Source organism: Crassostrea angulata, unplaced genomic scaffold (genome assembly GCF_025612915.1).
Source record: "Crassostrea angulata isolate pt1a10 unplaced genomic scaffold, ASM2561291v2 HiC_scaffold_145, whole genome shotgun sequence".
Lineage (NCBI taxonomy): Eukaryota > Metazoa > Mollusca > Bivalvia > Ostreida > Ostreidae > Magallana > Magallana angulata.
In genome coordinates, this window is record NW_026441700.1 from 77,007 (window position 1) to 103,617 (window position 26,611).

At 32.9% G+C, this 26,611-nt stretch overlaps 1 protein-coding gene across 1 annotated transcript; it reads right to left on the reverse strand.

Annotated features, from left to right (window-relative positions):
* Positions 1–11,430: 11,430 nt before the first annotated feature.
* On the reverse strand, positions 11,431–12,359 carry LOC128169514 (uncharacterized). The gene has a single exon (XM_052835641.1). The coding sequence runs from the start codon at positions 12,357–12,359 to the stop codon at positions 11,448–11,450; it is 912 nt and encodes a 303-aa protein (XP_052691601.1). The 3' UTR covers positions 11,431–11,447.
* Between the last annotated feature and the right edge of the window lie 14,252 nt (positions 12,360–26,611).

Consider the following 26,611-nt stretch of genomic DNA (forward strand, 5'->3'; position numbering starts at 1 on the left):
TCTACGTATTAATATAGAAAAAATAGCTTTGTTATAAATTTATTCTCTTAGAAAAAGTTTTTTGAATTTTTTTTTATAAAAGAAAAAGAAAATATACTGCGGTAGGCTTATGTCACAGGTGCATTGAACTGAATTTAGCTTATTTTAATTCTCTACCGACTTTCTTTGATGGGGTTTGAGAAATATCTTTGCCGCCGTTTGCCTCACAAGCATCAGATTCATCTGCACTGTGATTACATAGATCTTTGGCAAAGCTTTCATCCTCCAAACAATTTGAAAAGAAAGATGTCATAATAGTCTGGGACTTGTTAAAGACAACTTCTATTTTTGTTTTTCCTCTTTCAGTGTTAGTAATTCTTCTTCTAGATAATTTTTTTCAGACTTCACATGTTGATTTTTCTCCCTCAATTTTTCATTCTCAACTTTCAAAACGTTCATCAATTTTTGTACAGATTCTAATTTAATTTGCATTGATTTACAGTTTGCCTTGCATTTTCTATTAACTTTTTATATCATGTTCCCCTTCATTTTTATTGCCTTGGTTTGTGAAGCCCCTCAAGTATCTGAAGCTCAATTGTTTCTAAGTAATTAAGTGACTTCTTGATATCTTCCATTATAACTGTAAAAAAAGAGCTAAAAAGTTAAATGTAAATATAAATTGATATCTGAAAACTTTTCTGGTTTCAGAGGAATAGCAATAAAAATCATTTTGTACACAGAACTTTACAATTACTGTAAACGTATTATATTTGGCCTGTACGATATTTGGCGGAAATTAGTTTTTGAACAGGATGGTGTAGATTTAAATTAGTGTATTCCTGAATGTGACTATATATATATATATATATATATATATATATATATATATATATATATATATATATATATATATATATATATATATATATATAATCAGAGAGCTGGTGAAAAATAATTTAAAAAAAACCACATTAAGTAAAGAAGAGGTTGTGGAAAGACCAAAAAACGAAGAATTTAACAATTATTTTATTGGAAGTGGAACGAAATGACTTTCAAGAAAAGCATGCAGCTACCCGGAAAATTAGTTCCCTTTAAAACTTAAAAAACAGTTTAAAGCTGCTTGATCCAATTTTATAACAAATTTTCTGAATGGTTTTAAAAATGGTTATACTAAGTATTTGTATATTAAAAGATATTGCAGTAGTTTTCCTATATCTATCATAGATTAAGACATTTCGTCGGGACAATGCATCTTATGGTGTTTAGCACATCATTTCTAAGGGTGAAATTGATGGTTTTGTCTCCCCGGAAGTTAGTACACTCAGAAGAGATGGAGCTCTCCGCTGGGTCCCGTAAGACGTAGTTGCCGCCTCTCCGACCTGAGGATGCAAAAAATTTTGCGTATAATAATGTAATGCAATATTATAAGTCTTATAAAGGGAAATCTTTATCCCATTTGCTTCTGTGGCGGTGACAGGCATGTTCAACATGGGTTTATGAACCAATCGCGGAGGGCGTCTTCTGACTCCGAAAGCGAAAAGCTTGTGTCCATAATCTACAATATATATATTAAACAATTTATTATATGAACAAAAATAACACAAGTAATCGGTTTTTTGCTTTTTTTACCTTTCAAGGCAATATTTCAGTTAAACCTGGAGAAGGCTAGTTTTGCTCCTTTCCTTACCAATTGATCTCCTCGGCCAGGTTGATTGTTATAATGTTAATGAGAAGCTGTCTGACTGACGACTTCATATTTTCGCTTCTTATAGTGCTTATTGATTTTACCTTAGTATAAAAGAATTACAGCTATTAATTAAAAGATGCAGGCGCAGGTAATAGGGAGTCAATTCCTAAATCTTATTTTCAAATAATTGTTTAATTCAATCACCATTGTTTATGTCAAAAGCTGTATTTTTGTTTGTAAATATGTTATCAATTTTACAATCTCTGATATATTGGTGATATGCATGCATATTCATCAGCTTGCATAAGCTCATCTTTTGATGTGGGGGGGGGGGGGGGGTAATATCAAGTACTTGAACATCTCTTCCTTTTCCTCAAGGTTTGCAGTTGATATCTTGTCCAGTTTCTTTACAATTGTTAGTAATAATTCCGTATTTAAGTTTACTTTTACCTCTTCTACAGTCGCAAGTCACTTTCTCTCAGCACCTGATCCATTACCGACTGGCAGAACTTGCTCCATATGGTAGTGTCGAATACTGGAATAGTCCTGTAGGGTCAGGGTATGTGTACAAGTTAATGTAGTTGTACTTTATTTAATATATATGAATATTGTATGTAGGAACGACGTAACAATTCAGTTAATGTTCAAAGACAACTTTAAGCTAACAGTTGTTGTAGTCCACTTCAGGTACATGATTATTTGACTGTAAACAATCTTTATTGAAGATGGTTTACTAAAAATCATTCAATGATACAACGGAAATGAAGTTAAAGGCAATTTTGAAAACCTTGGTCAGAGATATAAGATAAGAAGGCATACGAGGAAGACCACGTCATCCTTAAAGCCAGGGCACAAGTGACAGATCTCACAGGTCACTGAGAAGAAAAATATACGTTTTATGGCATAAAAAACCCAATTGACTGGGTCAATTGTCTATCACAAGATCAATGCGAAGGGATTCCATTAATCGGTGTTCAAAATATGTCAACATCCCTAAGTCCTTGCTGAGAAGTATGTTTTTGAGCTAACGGTTGTAAAAACATGGCAGATTCTAGCATGGATGAACGCATTTCCATTCCATTCCATTTCCAAGAAAAAACATTGTAAAAAGTACAGGAAAAAAATACTGAAATATTTGATAGATACATGTATGAAGGCATTGCTTTTTCAATGGTTTATGTCTCTCATTAACAACAATTAGCCCTTTAAAATTGCTATACCCGCTTTAGTGGGTTATGTTGTTTGCACAGTTGTACGTGTTTTATTTTATGTTCATAGGAACATTTCAATTGTCAATCAATTTTTTTGCTAAATATAACTATTTTCAAACATCATGCATAATAACACTTTCAATGCGTTGTTCTAAACTGTTAGCATTGCTGGTGCCGTGAGCGTGGCTCAGTACTCGTGATATCGAAAAATATTAATAAACCGGTTTCATTTTACTTGTTGCATTATTGGAAATATTGGTTTTATTTTACATGCATTTAAAACACCATCTGTTTTTCAATACTAAAGCATGAATAATTTACCTCCTCACATATCATATTAGCATATTCACCTGAACCAGACTGGGAGTATCCGTCAGAACACGAGGCGTGTTGAAAATCAATTTTATGAATAAAGGCACATAATAAACAATGAAATTTTACACTAAAATTAATATGATCAATACCTAGGATAAGAGGATAAAATTTACTTTAAAAAAAAAAGGTACGACAATGTTGTCAATTTCTCTAGTTTATTATGCTATTTTCTTCAACTGACAGTTTAATAATATTTAAGTCTAACAATTTTAATTCCTGGAGGTATTATAGTATATTGTTTAAAATTAAATATAATACGTGTCGACAAACGGGCTTTCGTTTAGACGAGTTCTTATGTTGAAAAAATAGCCTTCTTTGACACTTGAGTTTTTGTCAATATGCATAAGAAAATCTAATTAGGTAGATGAATTATATAGATTTTTAATAGTATTTATTTGCATTTAAGCAAGTTACCGGATGGTTTTACCTGAAAAAACACATTCAAAGAATGCATCCTCGGAATATCTCTTGTGTTTACATGTCTGGTTGATTTCACACGTTGAGTTCGAACAAGCTCCAGTCAGCTCCTAAATGTCAAAAGAGAATCAATCCCTTAAAATCACAGTAAAATTTTAATGATCAAACGTGCAATTTATTAGATATGAAATATGATGGTTGTGGATGAACTCACTTAACGTGTATAATGATATTAACATGTACTGATTGTTTGACTTAGTTAGTACGTTGACGTTTATGGAGCGACGCGTTTCTTTGAACAACGCATGTGGCTATTGTTACGCGCAACATAGCAAAATTTAAATATATTCTAATTGAATCAGTGGTTTAGAAAATGGGCTGTTTAATACACTTTATTGCTAAAACAGATCAGCCGAAGCCCAATACGATAAAATCACAATGTTTGTACCGAATTGGACACTTTTTTTTATCGGCGATAACTCGGGAACTAGCCGAGCACTCGCCGTATTTTTCACTTCTATTCCATTTGATAAAACAGAAATATAAACAGTTATCCTCCACTTTGTAATCATTAAAAGGGTAACTCGTCAATTAATAGTCCTAACTAATGTTAACCTGCAGTACCGATCAGACCCAGCCTATCACCAAATTAAACCTCGACTAAAGCCGGGATTCACTTTTTGTGTTTACTTGGGGTTTTCTCTGGGTCCACTCTATTAATTGGAGTTTACTTTCTGCTCTGTTGGGTCTGATTGGTACTGTACAAATAACACTAAGGTAAAACGTAACATTTTATTACTTTGGTCTTTTTTTTCTCTGTTGCAGTGAAGACGTTTCATAAACATTTAGTTACATTCTATTACACAATTATAATTTACCAACAAAGCTAGAACAAATGAAAACAATCGCAACATATAATTTACCATAACATGTACATGGTGATAACAAACTCAGAAACGTTACAATTGTCTAGTCTTGTGTCGTTTATTTCTGCTTAATTAGGAATGCAAGATATGAAAAAAGAGTAATGTATTTATTTATCACTGTTCCGTTCTATTTTAAAAATATTTTTAAATGCTTTTTTGAAAACCTATACATTGCAATAGTACCCCTACTTAAAGTTGATTTAAATGTTTACACCACTGTTTTTCTTCACTGTATAAAGTTTGAGAATGCTAAGCCTATAAAGCGCATTTACAAAAGCATCGAATTTTTATTAACGATCTCTTTTATCATAGCAGATATAATCATCTTGTGGAATCTTACTAGTTTCTTTTTTAATACAAAAACACTTGAATCAAGCAAAATACTGGTTCTTTTTGGAAAAAAAAAATGAAAAAAATGGGATTGAAAGTTATCAAATGATTTGCAAAAATATATCTTAGCGTGTTTGCCAACCATTTAATGTAAAACATTACGACATTTTTATCATTTCGTAAATAAGGGCAATAACCGTAATTATTTAAAGGAAGGAGCCAAGGGGCTATACATGTAATTTAAAATGACTTAAGATGTCCTACAACATCCATGAGAAAGTTTTTATCTACTACACTTAAGGGGTAATTTTGTTTCAAATCTAAGTTATTTCGAAAATAATAATAAAGGAAAGGCGTGTTTCAATCAGTTTAATAGCTTCGGGCTCGGCATTCGGTAAAATGGGTAGGCAAGACTTGGCCTGGGCAAAACAAAAGATTGGCAGTTATTAATCTGCCAATCTCATTAAACTTTCAGGATATTTGATGGACTAGTATAGTTGTATTCGCTGTAGATATTGCTGCAAATCAATGCGTATTTGGAATTGACGATTGCCGATCTGCCCCGGCATTTATTTTGCCACGGCCCGGGTTTGCATACCCATTTTACCAAGACTCGTATTCCATACTTCTAAAACGAGGTTCTTTGTATAAAGCAGCCATAACATTATACGAAAAAGGGTCGATCTGACTATGATGAATTTGCTTGTGCAACAGTTCGCGTATGAAGGGAAATTTTGAAACATGAAAAATATATTGGTGCCGATTTTGTGAAGTAAATTGAGGCTAAATATTTCAATGCGTTGACAGTTTTCACACATGACGTTGGTGTTAGCTTGTTCTGATTTTCGTTTCGTTTTCATTAATTATGCTTTGTAACCTGGAAACTATCGTCTGTATTTCGTGATTTTTACGTACTGTTTACCTGCGCAAATTAAGCAAAATCTGATGTAGGGGTACTGAAATACAATTCATTATACCCCCCGCAAACAAAGTTTGGGGGGGGGGGGTATATAGGAATCACCTTGTCCGTCCGTCCATCTGTCCGTCTGTCTGTCTGTCTGTCTGTCCGTCTGTCTGTGCAATCGTGTCCGGTCCATATCTTTCTTATAGGGAAATATTGGAAGTTCTTACTTCACACAAAGATTGCTTATGACCTAAAGATGTGTCTTGACCTTGACCCAAGGTCATTCGGGCAAGGTCAAGGTCACTGGCAGAAAAAGTGCAAAATTCGTGTCCGGTCCATATCTTTCTTATGGGGAAACATTGGAAGTTCTTACTTCACACAAAGATTGCTTATGATCTAAGGGTGTGTCATGACCTTGACCCAAGGTCATTTGGGCAAGGTCAATGTCACTGGCAGAAAAAGTGCAAAATTCGTGTCCGGTCCATATCTTTCTTATGGGGAAACATTGGAAGTTCTTACTTCACACAAAGATTGCTTATGACCTAAGGGTGTGTCATGACATTGACCCAAGCTCATTTGGGCAAGGTCAAGGTCACTGGCAGAAAAAATGCAAAATTCGTGTCCGGTCCATATCTTTCTTATGGAGAAACATTGGAAGTTTTTACTTCACACAAAGATTGCTTATGATTAAAGGGTGTGTTATGACCTTGACCCAAGGTCCATTGAGAAAGTTCAAGGTCATTGTTTCAAAAAAGCTAAATTCTGTCTGTGTCATGTTTTGTATTAATGGAAATTTTAGAAGCTAAAAATTAACAGTTTTCAAAAATAAAGCAGTTGTTATTTATAGAAAATGAACAATGAAATAGATCCATCCAATATTTTCTATAATAGCAAAAATACACGCGTTATGATTTTTTTCTTAGCGGGGGGTATCAATTGTGAGCTTGCTCACAGTACCTCTAGTTCTATCGGTAATTCGGCATTATCTTTTGCGTAATGGTAGATTAATGCAATAGGTTTTGTTGAGATGCTCGGTATTTTCTCTAGTTTATTCAGTTTAAATAGAGTTTGATATCGCTGACGGAAATATGTAGGTATATATATGTATATATATGATTCATTTCGAAAAAATAAATTGTGTTCTTTATTTGTTATACATGTAGTGCATGTTTCTTGTGTTTAATTGTTTACAATTTCTATTTACTAACCATATTTGAGTGTTAAGCTTCGAATTATAAGCAAGATACAGAGATCTATGTTTGTACACAGATCTTAAAAGCTAAAGATTAAAAAAGTAAAAAAAATTGTCAATATTTATGACGAAAATTTTCAAAATCTGTTCTTCCAGAAACCAACTTATTGAATTGTAAACTTAACCTTTTTAGCTTACCTGAGGATGGGGCCACAATGGGGGGGGGGGGGGGGGTCGAAGTTTAACAAATGAATATAAAGAGTAAATCTTTAGAAATCTTCTTCTCAGAAACTAATCGGCCAGGAAAGCTGAAACATGTGTGGAAGCATCCTCAGGTAGTGTAGATTCAAAGATGTGAAAGTCATGACCCCTGGGGGTAGGGTGGGGCCACAATGGAGGGTCAAAGTTTAACATATGAATATAAAAAGTAAATCTTTAAAAATCTTCTGCTCAGAAACTAATAGGCCGGGAAAGCTGACACTTGTGTGGATGCATCCTTAGGTAGTGAAGATTCAAATTTGTGAAAATCATGACCCCCGGGGGTAAGGTGGAGCCACAATGGGGGATCGACGTTTTACATAGGAATATATACAGTAGATCTTTAAAAATCTTCTTCTCAGAAACTAATCAGCAAGGAAAGGTTGAACTTGTGTGGAAGCATCCTCAGGTAGTGTAAATTCAAAGTTGTGAAAATCATGACCCCCAGGGGTAGGGTGGGGCCACAATGGGGGATCGAATTTTAACATAGGAATATATACAATAAATCTTTAAAAATCTTATTCTCAGAAACTAATTGGCCGACAAAGCTGGAACTTGTGTGGAAGCATCTTCAGGTAGTTTAAATTCAAAGTTGTGAAAATCATGACCCCCGGGGGTAGGGTGGGGCCACAATGGGGGATCGAAGTTTAACATAGGAATATATACAGTAAATCTTTAAAAATCTTCTTTTCAGAAACTAATTGGCGGGCAAAGCTTGAACTTGTGTGGAAGCATCCTCAGGTAGTGTTAATTCAAAGTTGTGAAAATCATGACCCCCGGGGGTAGGGTGGGGCCACAATGGGGGGGGGGGTCAAAGTTTAACATATGAATATTTAAGGTAAATCTTTAAAAATCTTCTCATAAACTAATCAGCCAGATGATTCTTTATAATTGTTAAGACTTTGGCCCCAGTACAATTCTTTGGCCTCACGAGAAGGTTCAGAGTTTGATGTACGTTTAAATCCCATATATAAACTATTGTTAGGGATCTTTTTTAGAACTGCAATACTCAACATATGATATGACAATAAAATCATCCTGTTAGAAAAGGGACTAATGATTATAAACATAAGAATATCCAGGGGAAAATGTATTTTATTTATACAGGATTTATATGAATTATTGTACATTGTCCAGATAGTTTGTATTATGACTCCATTGAGCGGATTTTATCATACCTATTGTTCTTCAGGTGAGCGATGTGGCCCATGGGCCTCTTGTTTTGCTTTTTTTACCTTTCAAGGCAATATTTAAGTTTAACTTGGAGAAGGCTAGTTTTTCTCCTTTCCTTACCAATTGATCTCCTGGGCCAGGGTGATTGTTATAATGTTAATGAGAAGCTGTCTGACTGACGACTTCATATTTTCTCCTCTAGTATAAAAGAATTACAACTATAAATTTACTCCTTTTAAAAGATGCAGGCGAAAGTAATAGGGAGTCAATTCCTAAATCTTATTTTTAAAAAAATTGCTTAATTCAATCACCATTGTTTATGTCAAAAGCTGTATTTTTTTTAAAATATGTTATCAATTTTACAATCTCCGATATATTGGTGATATACATGCATATTCATCAGCTTGCATAAGCTCATCTTTTGATGTGGGGGGGGGGGGGGGGGGAGTAATATCAAGTACTTGAACATCTCTTCCTTTTCCTCAAGGTTTGCAGTTGATATCTTGTCCAGTTTCTTTACAATTGTTAGTAATAATTCCATATTAAAGTTCACTTTCACCTCTTCTACAGTCGCAAGTCACTTTCTCTCAGCACCTGATCCATTACCGACTGGCAGAACTTGCTCCAAATGGTAGTGTCGAATATTGGAATAGTCCTGTAGGGTCAGGGTATGTGTACAAGTTAATGTAGTTGTACTTTATTTCATATATATGAATATTGTATGTAGGAACAACGTAACAAATCAGTTAATATTCAAAGACAACTTTAAGCTAACAGTTGTTGTAGTCCACTTCAAGTACATGATTACTTAGACTGCTTAGAACGCTATCAAGCAAAGAAAACGAACGGAAAAAGAGTTCCATTTTTATAGAAGATGGTTTACTAAAAATCATTGAATGATACAACGGAAATGAAGTTAAAGGCAATTTTGAAAACCTTGGTCAGAGATATAAGATAAGAAGGCATACGAGGAAGACCATTTCATCCTTAAAGCCAGGGCACAAGTGACAGATCTCACAGGTAACTGAGAAGAAAAATATACGTTTCATGGCATAAAAAAACCCAATTTACTGGGTCAAGTGTTTATCACAAGATCAATGCGAAGGGATTCCATTAATCGGTGTTCAAAATATGTCAACATCCCTAAGTCCTTGCTAAGAAGTATGTTTTTGAGCTAACCGGTTGTAAAAACATGGCAGATTCTAGCATGGATGAACGCATTTCCATTCCATTCCATTTCCATGAAAAAACATTGTAAAAAGTACAGGAAAAAAATACTGAAATATTTGATAGATACATGTATGAAGGCATTGCTTTTTCAATGGTTTATGTCTCTCATTAACAACAATTAGCCCTTTAAAATTGCTATACCCGCTTTAGTGGGTTATGTTGTTTGCACAGTTGTACGTGTTTTATTTTATGTTCATAGGAACATTTCAATTGTCAATCAATTTTTTTGCTAAATATAACTATTTTCAAACATCATGCATAATAACACTTTCAATGCGTTGTTCTAAACTGTTGGCATTGCTGGTGCCGTGAACGTGGCTCAGTACTCGTGATATCGAAAAAAATTAATAAACCGGTTTCATTTTACTTGTTGCATTATTGGAAATCTTGGTTTCATTTTACATGCATTTAAAACACCATCTCTTTTTCAATACTAAAGCATGAATAATTTACCTCCTCACATATCACATTAGCATATTCATCTGAACCAGACTGGGAGTATCCGTCAGAACACGAGGCGTGTTGAAAATCAATCTTATGAATAAAGGCACATAATAAACAATGAAATTTTACACTAAAATTAATATGATCAATACCTAGGATAAGAGGATAAATTTTACTTTTACAAAATGGTACGACAATGTTGTCAATTTCTCTAGTTTATTATGCTATTTTCTTCAACTGACAGTTGGTTGAATAAATATTTAAGTCTAACAATTTTTTTCGAAGAAAAGGAATTAAAACAAGCCTCATAACCCCATTCGTTTCTAATATCTTGTTCCATCTCCTCAGTAAAATGTGTATCTACTAAACATAAGATATTACATTTTTGTTGTCTATAGAATTGAAAAATATCTTTTCTTTTCTTAGCATCATTTAATCCTTGACAATTAACCGAAATGATTTTAATTTCAGCCATTATTAATTACAGGTTTATTAGTATATTTCATTAAGATCTGTAAACACAGACTGGGCAAATATATATGCAAATTATCGGCTCGTAGATCTGCCTTTCCTAGGCGTATATTTTCCAGGATAAGTCTCATTTCAGTAACATGAAAAGAAAGAGAGGGAAAGAAAGAGAGGAAAGAGAAGAGTATGATTAGTTTCTGAGGATATGAGTGCATATTCTATATAGTATTTGGTATTTTTTTTAGCCGAAAAAGAAAAAACACGCCAAAATACCTCGACCATATCACTCAGCGACACTATACCGGACAATTGTAACGAAAAGGAAAATACAGAATATTAGATTGACGATAGTAGACAGAATATTTCCGGCGTACTTAGGTAACACAAAAAGAGATATAAATAAATAATTAATATATTTTAAAAATAAATAGGTAAATAGAATTGCTGAGATGTATGCGAATTACTTGAGAAAATGTTTTAATTCGAACTTTATAAAGAAAAAAAAAATAACACCGGGTAATTATACAAAGAGAAGGGAAATATAAAATGAAAGTTGACGACAATAGACAAAATATTTCCGGCGTACTAAAGGTAGCATAATAAGATAAATAAAAAAGAAAATAAATTAATAAATAATACTAAGGTAGATGAAAAAAATAAATAATTATGAAAATAAATAAATAAATAAAAAAATTAATTGATAAATATATAAATAAATAAATGAAAAAAGGAGTTTAAGGAAACAATGAAAAAACTCTTAAATTTAACGATATTTACAAATTACATATATGTAATAGTTATTCCTTGTCATTGTATTGGTTGGGTTGTATTTTAACCATATGAAATAACAAGTTCACCCATCCAAAGTATTGGCTACCTCACACAAGTGTTCCTCCATGATTCGCCAGCGGTCCGGACCAAGGTGTCTGGGGCCACTCCAGCGCGTAATGACCACACCCACGTTGTTTATTTGATTTGTTTTCATGTATTGTAGAAGGCGTCGGCCGGCACCGTGCTCCCCGTCATCCCAGAAACTTTCATGAGTTTTCCCCGCAGAATCCACAAACCTATAGACCAGAATACGGTGATCCGCCGCCGCAGAATATGGATCAACACACACCTTTCTGTACAGGTCCTGGACCTCTTCCACCGAGCTAACTTTTACACCCGTTGCCAAAATTTCGGAACCCTTAAGTTTAGTAGGCTGCGTTGAATGTGTGGGTAGTTGTAGGGCATCAATCGCGTCTGGTGTTAGCTGCAAGGCATCCGCCGTCTCAATCTTTGGAACAGGATCTCGGTAATATTCCCCGTTGGGTAGGATCAACCGCCCTCGTTCCACCTTTGACTTAATTTTTTGCTCCCGGAGAGAATCTGAGATGGCATATAACCTTTTGCGCTCTTCAAGCACTACAGGTGGGTCTTGGGATGTTATAAAGAATGGTAATTTAACCCTTTGTAGTTTCTTAGCTTTCTGTGCTTGCAGAATCTCGTCTTTCTTGCTTCTGTCTACCAATTTTGCGGTTATTGACACTGGTCTGGAGTTCATCATGCCCTTTACACTGTTCCTGTGAATACGAACAAACGAGACATGCACCCCTAAAACTTCATGAATTAACTGAGGAATGCTTTCTGATAAGTTCTCGCCGGGGGTGTAAGCAAAATTATGAATCAAAATGTTATCTCGCATTGAACGAGAACGTAAATCTGTTACTTCATGAGAGGAGTTGCTATTCTCTTTAATAACAATTTTGATTTCAAAATACATGAGCAAATCAAAGTAGAGAATACAGGGAATTTATTAGCACTTAGTATCTCAATAGAGAATAGAAAGTTAAGCTTAGTATGTTTGTATGGACCTAATGAGGATTCTCCAGAATTTTACCAGAATTTGAGCAATATTGTTAACAAATTACAAAACGATGAGATGATTATTGTCGGAGATTTTAATTTGGTATTAGATACAAGTCAAGATTATTATAATTACTTACATGTTAATAATCCGAAAGCGAGGGAAATGGTCTTAGAGCATATGATGTCTTACAGTTTAGTAGATATATATAGAGAATTTCATCCATATGACAAGAGGTATACTTGGAGAAAACCTACACCTCTGAAACAAGCACGTCTAGACTTTTTTCTTATTTCAGCTTCACTTATAAAAGAAGTTAGAAATAGTGATATCATGATAAGCTATAGATCAGATCATTCTCCTGTTTTTATCTCTTTAAAGTTTAATGATTTTAAACATGGTAGTGGCCTTTGGAAATTTAACAACTCCCTTTTAAAAGATTTAGAGTATGTGCAAAGTATTAACTGTCTTATTAATCAAATTAAAATCCAATATGCAGTTCCAGTGTACAAAAAAGAGTCTATTCTAGATATTCCAGATTCTGAAATCCAATTTACAATTAATGACCAGCTTTTTTTGGAGACACTGTTGATGGAAATTAGATCAAAAACTATCTCATATGCAAGCTATTTATAAAAGCAAAGGACAGAAAAGGAAAAGGGGTTACTAGAAGAGCTTTTAGAATTGGAAAAGGAATATGAAAAACATATAGATAAAATAAATGAAAAGAAAAAAGAATTAGAAAATATAAGAAACTATAAGGTCATGGGTAGTTTGGTGCGTTCACGCTCTAAATGGATAAATGAGGGAGAAAAACCAACTAATTATTTTCTAAATTTAGAAAATCGTCACTATACTAGTAAAATTATTCCAAAGATAATACTAACAGAAAATAATGAACAGATAGAAATAGTTAAACAAGAGGAGATTTTAAATGAACTGGAAAATTTTTATAAAAACTTGTATGCAAATAATTTGATGATAACAGAAAGTACAGATATTTCACTAAGTGACATTCTAAAAGATTATTCTGTCCCTAAATTATCTGACAATGAAAGAAAATCAATTGAAGGATATATAACATATAAGGAAGCTTCTTCGGTTTTAAATAGTATGTCAAACAATAAAAGTCCAGGCAGTGATGGGTTCACAGTTGAATTTTTAAAAATGTTTTGGAATAAATTAGGCTCCTTTGTTGTTAGATCTTTAAATTATGGATTTAAAGTAGGAGAATTATCATCTACTCAGAAACAAGGAATTATAACTTGTATACCCAAGGAGGGAAAGAGTAAATTCTCCCTTGGTAACTGGAGACCTATCTCATTGCTCAATGTTATATACAAAATTGGGTCAGGTTGTATAGCAAGCAGGATAAAAACTGTTCTAAATAAAATTATCAGTAATGACCAAACTGGCTTCATCTCTGGAAGATATATAGGGGAAAATATTAGATTGATTTATGATCTGATGAACTATACAGAAAATAATTATATTCCAGGGGTATTAGTTATGATTGATTTTGAGAAAGCATTTGATTCTGTTGCTTGGGAATTTATACAAAATACACTCAATTATTTTAATTTTGGCCCATTTATCTGTAACTGGATTAAAACTTTTCAATGTAATGTTATGTCCTGTGTGTCCCAGGCAGGCATTTTATCAAACTTTTTTAAACTTGGACGAGGCTGCAGACAAGGTGATCCAATATCGCCTTACATTTTTTTATTATGTGCGGAAATATTGTCAATTAAAATTAAAAATAATGAAGATATTACAGGAATCAAAATTAATAACACCCAATATTTAATATCACAATATGCAGATGATACATCAATAATCCTTGATGGAACTGAGAAATCATTAAGGGCAACCATGAAAGAAATAGATGACTATTATAAATTATCTGGTCTTAAAATAAACCAAGAAAAAACTCAGATTGTGTGGATAGGAAGTAAAAAATATTCTGAAGAAAAAATCTGTTCAGAAATGAATTTTCAATGGACAACTCAATTCAAACTTTTGGGCATATATTATGATGTAGATTTAGATAAAATTGTAAAACTTAATTATGACAAGAAACTTGTTAGGATAAAATCTGTAATCGAACAATGGAGCAAACGACACTTGACTCCAATTGGAAGGATAACACTGGTTAAGTCTCTTTTAATTTCACAATTAAACCACTTATTTATAGCCTTACCAAACCCTCAGAGTAAAACATTAAAAGAATTAAACAATATTCTATTCAATTTTATTTGGAATTCAAAATGTGATAAAATTAAAAGACAAGTATGTACTCAGAAGTATGAACATGGTGGGTTAAGGATGGTTGATATAAATTCCTATATTAAAGGATTAAAGTGGACTTGGATTAGGAGATTAATTAAGGATAATAATTCAAAATGGAAAACACTGCTGGAGAATTCTATTAATTTAGAAAAGCTATTAAATACAGGTTCAGATTATATTATGCAAATGCAAGAATCGTTAAAAAATGATTTTTGGAAGGAAGTTACCATAGCTTTTAAAGAAATCCAAGATAACTTAAATGTAAAATCATGGCAGGATTATTGTTGCCAGCCATTGTGGAACAATAATAAATTTAAGATAGGAAATCAGTCTTTTTTTTATAAATCATGGTATGCTAAAGGAGTTAGATGTGTAATTGACTTGTTTGATGAAAATGAAAACTTTTTAGATTTTGAAATGTTGAAAAGAAAATTTAATATTCAAATGAATTATTTAACATATATGGGAGTAAGACAAGCTGTACTTTCAGATCTAAGGAAATACAACTTCATTAGAAATGAAGTTTTCAAACCTTTTATACCATTTAATATTAAAACCTTTGTATTAACAAAAAAAGGTTCAAAGCCAATGTATGATATATTAAATCAGACAAATGTAACACCAGTGGGAAAAGAAAAATGGAGTAGACATTTTGTTTTTACAGAAAAACAATGGATTTCAATATTTCATTTACCTTTTATTACTACGTCAGACTCTAAATTTCAATGGTTGCAGTACAGAATAAACCATTATATATTAACTACAAACAGTTTTATGTATAAAATTGGTAAAGTGGATACTAATCTATGTACCTTTTGTGAAGATGCTGAGGAAACAATATATCACTTATTATGGGAATGTCCAAGGGTACAACATTTATTAGCAGAATTTGTTAGAGTTTGCAACTCTAAAGGAATTAGAATAGTCCTTGATAATAAAACTTTTATTTTTGGTGTCTTAGATGATGTGAAGTCAAAAGCATTCAATATTGTACTCATATTGATAAAAAAATACATATACAGAAGTAGATGCCAGAAAAACCAATTAACAGTAAATGCCCTTATGAATGATTTAAAACAGTTATATAAAGTATTCCAATTCTGTGCAAAAGAAAGAAGTGAAATGGATAAGTTCAATACAGACTGGGAAATTTGGACCCCTGTGATTAACTCACTCTAAGTGCTCTCTCTCTCTCTCTCTCTCTCTCTCTCTCTCTCTCTTTTCTCCCCCCTCTCTCTCTCTCTCTCTCTCTCTCTCTCTCTCTCTCAATAAAAAAGGTGCTCAATATGTATTTTTTTATCTCTCTTAGTAAACGTTCATTATATATGCATTATTGATGTAATTGTTTTCGTTGCTTTCTTAAACATACTTTGTGTCCTTAAAAATTTCTGATGTATGTACGTGATGTATGTAGAAGCAGTTGGCTTACTAATAAACACTTCATCAAAAAAAAAAAAAAAAAAAAAAGTCTAACAATTTTAATTCCTGGAAGTATTAAAGTATTTTGTTTAAAATTGAAACATAATACGTGTCGACAAACGGGCTTGTATGAATTTCGTTTAGACGAGTTCTTATGTTGAAAAAAAATTAGCTTTCTTTGACACTTGAGTTTTTGTCAATATGCATAAGAAAATCCAATAAGGTAGATGATACATATAGATTTTTAATAGTATTTATTTGCATTAAAGCAAGTTACCGGATGATTTTACCTGACAAAACACATTCAAAGAATTTATCCTCGGAATATCTCTTGTGTTTACATGACTGGTTGATTTCACACGTTGAGTTCGAACAAGCTCCAGCCAGCTCCTTAATGTCAAAGGTGAATCTTTATTATTAAATAAATCCCTTAAAATCACAGTAAAATTTTAATGATCAAACGTGCAATTTATTAGATATGAAATATGATAGTTATAGAGGATATCTATATTGTGTGATTTTATATTTGCTTTATCCAACGAGTTGAAATGGTGTATATATTCGTGAGGCTTGCCGAGCGAATATAATCATTTCAACGAGTTGGATAAAGTATAAAATCACACAATTATAGATGTTCTATCTATCTCATACAATTTGATTTATATTATGAAGCTTTTGAGACAGTCCCTTGTGTGACCCGAATTTTATTTTTTCAAAGATTAAAAACTATGATGCAACGTTGTGTAATGCGGTTATTGTGACCTTGCGCAATACAATTTAGTACGTCATTTCTGAGATAAATCTAACTGTTTTAATGTAAAGTTTCACTGAAATAAACCTTAAATTAATATTTCTAGCTCTATATAATTTTTCTTAGAGCTTATTCACTTGACTAAATGGAAATTCCGATTAGAAGACTTGAATAATCAAGTTTGTTGACATACACAAAGATGCGAATGCTCGTTAGTTTGAATTGACTCGAACGATGAACAGTTGTTGATGTTTAATAAAACAAACACTAGGCTAGCCTTATGATTCGAAATTAAAAATAGTGAATGAGGATGATTACTGGAGGTGGAATAAAAGTCTTATGAAACATTATTTTGGTAAGTTATTGTATATAAACACCAGAGCGCTCTGTTTTCATCGCGTCGTCAGGATGAACTCCTTGATAGTTATCGTAATTTGCAGTTTTATAAACTTCTCAAAGCAAATTGAAAGTTGGAAGTGGGCTAAAGTTATCAAAAATCTTGACAAACAAGAAAAAAGGGTCTTGTGGTTACGGTTATGAATAACTTTGCAAAAATGGGGGGGGGGGGGGGGGGGTACCCCACTCACAATAACCCATCGGTTCCGACGCATGTGCTACGCAGTTATGTGTTTTCCTTCATATTTGTAATTTAAATCTTTGACAAAAAAAAATTAGGGTCTTCCGTTTCCAACGGAAGACCCTCTTGTTATTCTATTGTTTCTTTTTATTATTATTAGGGTCTTCCGTTTCCGGAACGGAAGACCCTTTTGTTTTTCTTCGGTTTCTTTTTATTATTATTATACTTTTTCTTTTTTTTCTGACTCCTTTTTTGCTTCATAACTCAAAAAGTTTTCAACCGATTTCAATGAAATTTCCAGAGATTTTAGCAAGATATCGTCCCTCAAAGATGTTAAAATTTTAAAGACAACGTCACTTCCGTTTTGACGTAACGTCATTTTTTAAATTTTTAAAAAGTCATTTTGTCCGGGACTTTTCTCAAAAACGCTTCAAGATAGAGGCTTGAAATTTTCAATGGTTATGATTTGGTCGATTTACCTCTGTAATGAGGCTATATAATAAATATTCGTCACTTCCGGTCGAAACCGGAAGCGAATCAAATTTTTCGAAAAATTGAATTTTTTGATCAAACAAAAAACGTAAACGTAATTTGTAGAGCTTTTTATGCTGAATCTAAAGCTGAAAAGCGTTTGAAATTTGGAGGATGCATTAAAGAGATATCGGGGTTTAAAAACTGATTTTTCCGGAAATTTTGATGCCGCGTTCTTGGTTTCAAAAATAGTGCAAAATTCACACTGAAAGTAACTTCTACTGTAACAATTCGTACTGATAATAAAACTTTATAAAAAAAAACATCAAATTAGATGCATACTGTAGAGTTTGCAATGCTAAATACAAAACTTAAATTCGTTTTAAAATCGGATACTGCATTGCAGAGATATCGCGGTTTAAATATTGATTTTTCCGGAAATGTTGATTCCTCGTTATTGGTTTAAAAAATAGTGCAAAATTCACACTGAAAGTAACTCCTGCTGAAAAGATTTCGTACAGGTCATAAAACCGAACTCCTTTTTTATATAGTTAATCAGAGTGTTTATTGAAACAATTTCGTTAATTCGGTCGATAATTACGTTGTTAGTTTTTATTAGTCTTAATAGTTTAAATCGAAATAATTATCGTACGATTCATCATGTCAACTCGCCGTGTTTTGACTGCGAACAACAGCTGAGAGCGGTGTGTTAGAAGAATGGCCTGCAAGACGGCGATAGTGGAAATTTCAGCTCAACTAACGTATGACAGATTATAAAGGTATGTTTCAATACAGGATATATCGTATTGACTTTTTCTTTTCAAGGTGTTTGTGCACTTTTAAATCTATTCCGACATTCCTCTGACTCTAACCACAGGGGCTCGTCACGAAGTTTTTCTAACCTCCGCTTTTGACGTGCGTAACAATATGAAAGCGGGCATTTGAGTCAGAGAAATCTCGGGATATTATCTGTCCAATGTATTCTCACGTGTATGTTTTGCACACTGCTCTTTTGAATTTCTATTTATTATTATATAATGTCTTATTTTGTATTGAACAACACGCCACGCACTGTAAAACTGTGCAATTAAAAGGGCTAGGGGTCCAAAGGCACACACGAGTAGAATGTTGTAATTAGAGTGCATGTTTGCATGATGATAACTTTACCCTAAATATTTGAATATAGCAGATCTTTACCATATCACCTCCACTTAATTAATGAATTAAAGAACTCAGACAGGCTTGTGCTTAATTAAATAAATATATTTGACATGGTAAATATTCAGCAGGCACGTAGCATCAGGGGGAGCCGGGGGGGGGGGGGGGGGGCTCCCCCACTTTTTCTCGCAGCAACGAATTTTTTATAATTTACATATGAGAAATTGAATTACCATGGAGTTGGCCCCCCAAAATAGGATTGAAATTGAAGTTATATATTACGCCAGCCCACCCCCCACCCCACACAGATTAGGATTTTGAAGATTTTGGATTTTGGGAAAGTGTTTTTTTTTTTTTTTTTTTTGCTTGTCAAGATTTTTTGGATGAGTCTGGCCCCCCCACTTTCAAAAACGATGCTACGTGCCTGTTCAGTCTAATTAAAATTACAACTTTTGTTTGGCTCGCCGTTATATATGATTATCGCCTGTGAAAGAGCATGTAAAACAGAGTGCAAGATGAAAAGAACTTTAAGTTCAGATTTTAGATTTATGTTCCCTGATATCTATAAAACATTTTTCTCAAGATTTGATTATTTCACAGAACCATTGTAAATTCTTTGAGATTAGTTTATCTTTTATTATTATATATATTGAATTTTATTGATTCATTTTAGGTAAACTTTACATGCAGAACACATCTACATTGTAAACAATTTTTACAGTAAGACTAATGTATGTAATAATTTTTACTACATGTGCCTCAGATCTCTCTCTCTCTCTCCCCCTCTCTCTCTCATGCTTTTAATCTTGGCAAAGCATCACAGAGCAACATCATTTTGTGCATATCTCTATCTAGTAAAAGAAATTAACAATGCTTTAAATTTCAAAATGAGCATGTATTATCGTGCAATCCCTCATTTTTTCATTGTGCAACTAAAATCCAAAGCTTTGTAAAAATATTTATGGAATTTTATACATACTAAACATAATATTGTTTTTAGAACCTGACATTAATAAGAAAAGAGAAAAAAATCCTCGCTAAATTTATTTGCAAAAAAAAACCCCAGTAGAATTCATTTAATAAAAAATGGTATAGCAGAAAATTATACTTTGAGGCTGTTCGGATGAAATACTGTAAGTCGTTTTAATTCCACCGTGTTAAAATTTCATGATTTTTACTAAAGAATCGAATGGATGGTTTTAATTTCACGCTGCTTAAAAATTCAATTGATCAGAATAGAAGCATTTAAATTTCATAATATTTGGTTAAAGTGTTCAAACTAATGCTTCTTAGGAAAATCAAAAAATAGGGGGAGGGTATACATGTAAGGGTATTTCTAAGTGATGTGATGCTTTTGTCATGATAATATCATGTATATTTATGTAGTTTTGAATAAGGTTTCTTATTTAAGGAGGTTGAACAACAGTTGACCTCTATAAGATTAGGTAAAGATGCTTTATTTATGGAGGGCCCTATCAATCTGTATTAAATAGAGGAAAGTGGAAATGCTGGGTTCACTTAAATGGCCATATTTTTCTTAATCCTTAATGGAATTGGCAAAATGAGGGATACTTTTTCTCAGAATAGCATAAGCTTTGTAAGTTTAAGACAAGATGACTTTTCAGAGAATGTTAGCTAGTGTAAGTTTCAAGACTACATGGTATTTTCAGATTTCTCATTTTACTGTAATTTTGAGTGGATTTTGTACTAAAAGTAGTCTATTTTGGGAAAATGGATGATTTTGTTGGTTATATATGTCATTACATGATTTATTAGCTATAATATACAAGGGAAGTAACTCCCTTTTAAATGTGTAGAATGACCACCACTAGAGTAAATTGGCTTAGAAAGTAGGTATTTCCTATCCTGATGACAATTAATAGGCTTAAGTTAATTACCGAGATAAGAATTAATAATGTAAAAGAGTTTTGATCAATTGAATTATTTAAATGATAAATTTGCAGCAATTTTGCTGTCTGATTTCATGAAATAACATTAAGCAACTGACTTATATAACTCAATTTTTTTAAAACAGCATATTTTTCTTTCAAATAAAATTCACATGTAGACAAATGCAGTTATCAAAGTATACAATATGTCAAAAAACTCAAGTTTTTGCTCCTTCCTATCCAAAAGTGATATTTTAGATATATTTACAGAATTCAAAAAGCCACCCCCTCTTTCCAATTGTCTCCATTACCATTGCATGTTGGATATGTAAATGTACATTTGACCTTGAAATAACATCTGCTATAATAATTACTCTCGAAATGATCAAGAAACAACATATTTTTACCCTTTTATTGTATATATGCATCAAAAATGTAGGAAAACATGTAAAATTTGAACATCTAATTATCATGGAATTCTCATCCGTCCCCAGGTACCCGGTTGTGTTTGAATTTCATTTTAATAAAGAGCAGTTATCACACTTGTAGGTCTTACTATTTTAGCAAAGTTAAAAGGAGACTAGAAACCAGAATAAATAAGATATTCACTAAATATGATTACAAGCTTACTGTTTCATGAAAACAAGAAATCACATGTATGGCGGCATGTCTTTTTGTGAAAAAAAATGTTACATTTCATCCATTTATCAAGAAAAGATCAATTTTCAATATCAGTGATGGTTGTTTTCAAATATGTGTGAGAAATGACTCAAGGGAATTGCCACAAGTTTCATAATATTAGGTTAAGGTAACTCCATACTCGTAAAATTCTCTGATGAAAGTTGAAAAACCGAATCGATTTCAACTTAATAGACTTTAATTTCATCAATTGTTAGAAAAAATATACATGTCATCACACTTTTTGAGATGCCTGATAAACATAAACTAAATCATATTTTCGAATCAGAAAACCGTAGTTTTTTGGTTAAAAATAAAAATTTTGTAGGCAGAAATTTGTTTATCTTGTTTAATTTTATTGTCAACTTTATCAGAAAACTTTTAAAATTCATTGTTGGGATAAAAAAAACTATGGCATTTAGACATACAACTGAGAGAAAAGTAAGAAAAAGAGTTATTTCCCCTCTGCATCGATAAAATGTATAAGAAATTGGAAATTTTGCATAAAATTAAGCTGCGAAAATATCTTGAACCTAACAATAATTCTAATTACTTCTGTGTTATCATATTCGCATAAAATAGATAAAACTATCTTGCACAAATTTTAAAGAACTCAAAGTTTTACAAAAAAGTATGACATTACAGAACACTGGATCTACTTTAAAGTGTTCAAACTAATGCTTCTTAGGAAAATCAAAAAATAGGGGGAGGGTATACATGTAAGGGTATTTCTAAGTGATGTGATGCTTTTGTCATGATAATATCATGTATATGTATGTAGTTTTGAATAAGGTTTCTTATTTAGGGAGGTTGAACATCAGTTGACCTCTATAAGATTAGGTAAAGATGCTTTATTTATGGAGAGCCCTATCAATCTGTATTAAATAGAGGAAAGTGGAAATGCTGGGTTCACTTAAATGGCTATATTTTTCTTAATCCTAAATGGAATTGGCAAAATGAGGTATACTTTTTCACAGAAAGCATAAGCTTTGTAAGTTTAAGACAAGATGACTTTTCAGAGAATGTTAGTGTAAGTTAAAGGTAGCAAGGGACAGTTTCGGATAAAGTACCCGTCAATATTTTTGTAAAATTGAGAGTTGCTGTACTTGAAGGCTCATGAGTGTTGCTAAAATTCATGAAATGATTTTTAATGATTATCATTAGTTAGAGGGATGTCTCTTGTTGAAATTGATATTCAATATGTAGGCCCCATGTTAGGTACATGAGATTCAGAAGTAAAATGCGAAATCTGTGGCTATATGACTGTTGTGTTGATTTTTAGACAGTGAAAATGCAAGTTACAGACGGGAAGGTAAATAACACAAAAAGTAGGTTGATGGGACATTATAAACTAAACACCGGTAAGTTTCTGACATGTGATGGTGCAACATGCACATTGTACGGAAGGTCAACCCTTTGCAGGGAATTGGCTGGGGGAGGTCTAAAAAGCTGAAAAAGTAGCAAAATATGGAAGGGTCAATATCTCATAAAAACCAGTATGTAGAAAATTTTACAGGTTTTGACTAGTAATTTTCTTCAGAAATTGTTGATTGGCCTTATAAAGAGTGAATTAAAGGTATTTGTGCTGAATGGGAACTGAGGAAATTCTAGTTACAGGGTTCCGAAGACACACGTCCCCAGGCTACAATGAAATGTATAAAAAAAAAACTGTCCTGTGCCATCTAATGTCATGAATCGGGATATGTCATACTAATTACACTGCATGCATGTTCAGTGTAATTTTTTTTCAGAAATACTATGGATATGTTAATGTAAACACAGCTATTATTAGTACCGGTACATGTATTAACACAGCCTATTGATTTTTTTAATTTCAGCTATTGGTGGCCACATGGTTTTTACCTGTTGATTCTTTTCAGCTCTTGAGGTTAACCTGTCACCTCTACCCACATGCATATTCCTTAATGTGTTCTACAGACTATTTACCAGTAATTCAAATTAAATCGGATAATTCATGAACAGTTACTGTAATGGAACTTTAAGAAAGCATCATGCCTTGATGTAGTTTGTGTTTGATAAGAAATTATAACAAACAAAATTATGGCTGTTTAAAGTAATTTACAATTGTTAGCTGTGAAAATTTGTTTTTCAATAAAACTATGTAATTATGTTTCCTTTATTTTATTTTTAGCTCACCTGAACCAAAGGCTCAAGTGAGCTTTTCTGATCACAATTTGTCGTTGTTGTAAACTTTTCATATTTTCATCTTCTTCCCAAGAAGCACTGGGCAGATTTCAACCAAATTTGGCACTAAGCACCACTAGGTGAAGGGGATTCAATTTTGTTCAAATGAAGGGCCACACCCTCTTTAAAGGGGAGATAATTGAGAATTGTTGAAAATTTGTTGGTATTTTTCAGAAACCTTCTTCTCAAAAACTATTCGGCTGAAATGCTTAAACTTGTGTGGAGGCATCCTCAGGTAGTGTAGATTCAAGTTTGTTCAAATCATGGTCCCCGGGGGTAGGGAGGGGCCACAAGAGGGGGATCAAGTTTTACATAGGAATATATAGAGAAAATCTTTTAAAATCTTCTTCTCAAAAACTATTAGGCCAGAAAAGCTCAAATTAAAGTGGAAGCATTCTCAGGTAGTGTACATTCAAGTTTGTTCAAATCATAGTCCCAGGTGGTATGGTGGGGCCACAATGGGGGAATGGATTTTTACATAGGAATATATAGAGAAAGTCTTTAAAAATCTTTTTCTCAGAAACTAATCAGCCAGGAAAGCTGAAACTTATGTGGAAGCATCCTCAGGTGGTGTAGATACAAAGATGTGAAAATCATGACCCCGGCAGTCTTCGAAATTAAGCGGTAGCCCGATGACCGAGGCTAGTAAAATCAGGATCGGTCTACCAAATATTATTTTCGCGCATGCCTGATGAGCTAGTACGTTGATTCCGGCGGTAATTGAAATTATGATACCATTTTTGAGTCGGCTCGCAAAGCGAGCGAGTCCTTGTTATCATAGCTGTTTCTGCGAATATTTTGCACTACATTATTCATGCGCTAATGAAAATAGTGCATGCATTAACCTCTTTTGTTTGATTGTCAATTTGAAATGCTTTTGAAAAGTTTTTCTTGATGTTTACAAAATAAAACAAATCAAAGTAGTTTTTGTTCAATCGCCGCTCATGAATTCAACAACTTACAGGGGGAAAACCTTGTTCCATATTAAGCATAAAATCTACTTTTAGAAAAACCCAGCTCGCGAAGCAAGAAGACCCTTTCTATCATCGGATCTCTTGGAGTGGATTTTGAGTACAAACGTGAATTCATAATGGGCGATATAATGCAAATAGCTCTTATTTCTTTGTCATTGAAACATACTGGTCCTTTGTCTCTATCCTACGATATTATGCATTGCCAGTCTGGCAGGCATTGCCAGTCTTTCATTGACAACGTGTTGAATCAAAGTACTGAAAGTACGGAGATGAGTTGATAATCAGGAATCAGATATTTATTGACCCATTTCTGCTTTTAACATGCAGAATTTGAAATAATCATGAATTCAGTATAAAAGTTTCTTATTATCACTGGCTACAACATATCAAAGATAAAAAAATCATGAATAGTGAAAGGTAATTTTTTGAATAAAAAGGATAACTAAATATTAATATCATATAATTTAATATGATAAGTCATTTTTTGTCAAGTTGTTTTTATTGTTCTTGATTTGGGCTAATAAAATTTTGTTTGGGCTACCAGATTTTGTAACCTCACTTGCCCTTAAAGTTAAGCGCAAAGACTGCCCCGGTGGTAGGTTTGGGCCACATTGGGTGGGGGGGGGGGGTCAAAGTTTAACATAGGAATATATAGAGTAAATATTTAAAAATCTTCTTCTCTGAAACTAATCAGCCAGATGATTCTTTATAATTGTTAAGACTTTGGCCCCAGGACAGTTCTTTGGCCTCACAAGAAGGTTCAGAGTTTGATGTAGGTTTATATCCCATATATAAACTATTGTTAAGGATCTTTTTGAGAACTGCAATACTCAACATGCGATATGACTATAAAATCAATATAAAATCATCCTTTTAGAAAAGGAACTAATGATCATAAACATAAGAATATTTAGGGGGGGGGGGGAAATGGATTTTATTTAAACAGGATATACATGTATTATTGTACATTTTCCAAATAGTTTGCATTGTGACTCCATTAAGCTGATTGTATCATACCTATTGTCTCAGGTGAGCGATGTGGCCCATTTGCCTCTTGTTTTAGTTTTTCATTGTTTTTCAATATTAAAAATTAAACATATGTAACTTCGGTAATTTTCATGATGAGTACAAAACTAAAAGCCGTTTTTAAATCGGACGATGCATAACAGGTATCGGTGTTTAGAAATTGATTTTTCGGAAATTTTGATTCTGCGTTTTTGGTTTCAAAAATAGCGTAAAGTTCAAACTCATACAAAAAATAATTCGATTTTTGTTAAGTACTTTGACACCTTCGGAATTATTTTTTTGTAAAGTCGTTCTTAGAATCGTTAAGGTTTTTGTTAATTCGTACATAGTATCATTCGTATTTTTTTATCTTTTAGTTTTAGTTGCTCTTGTTTTTGATTTAAACACTCTGCTTCTTGCAGGAACATCAAGCTTTACTCTTTACATTACCGGAAGACCCACTCGTTGCTTTGCAACGAGCTTTGCTCTAGTTATTATTCTTTTTCTTTTCTTCTGACTCCTTTTTTGCTTCATAACTCAAAACGTTTTAAACCGATCTTGATGAAATTTTCAGAGATTTTTGCAAGTTGGCGTCCCTCAAAAATGTTAAAGTTTTAAAGAGAACGTAACCTCCGTTTTGACGTGACGTCATTTTTAAAATTTTCAAAAAGTCATTTTGTCCCGGACTTTTCTCAAAAACGCTTTAAGATAGAAGCTTGAAATTTTCAATGGTTATGATTTGGTCGATTTAC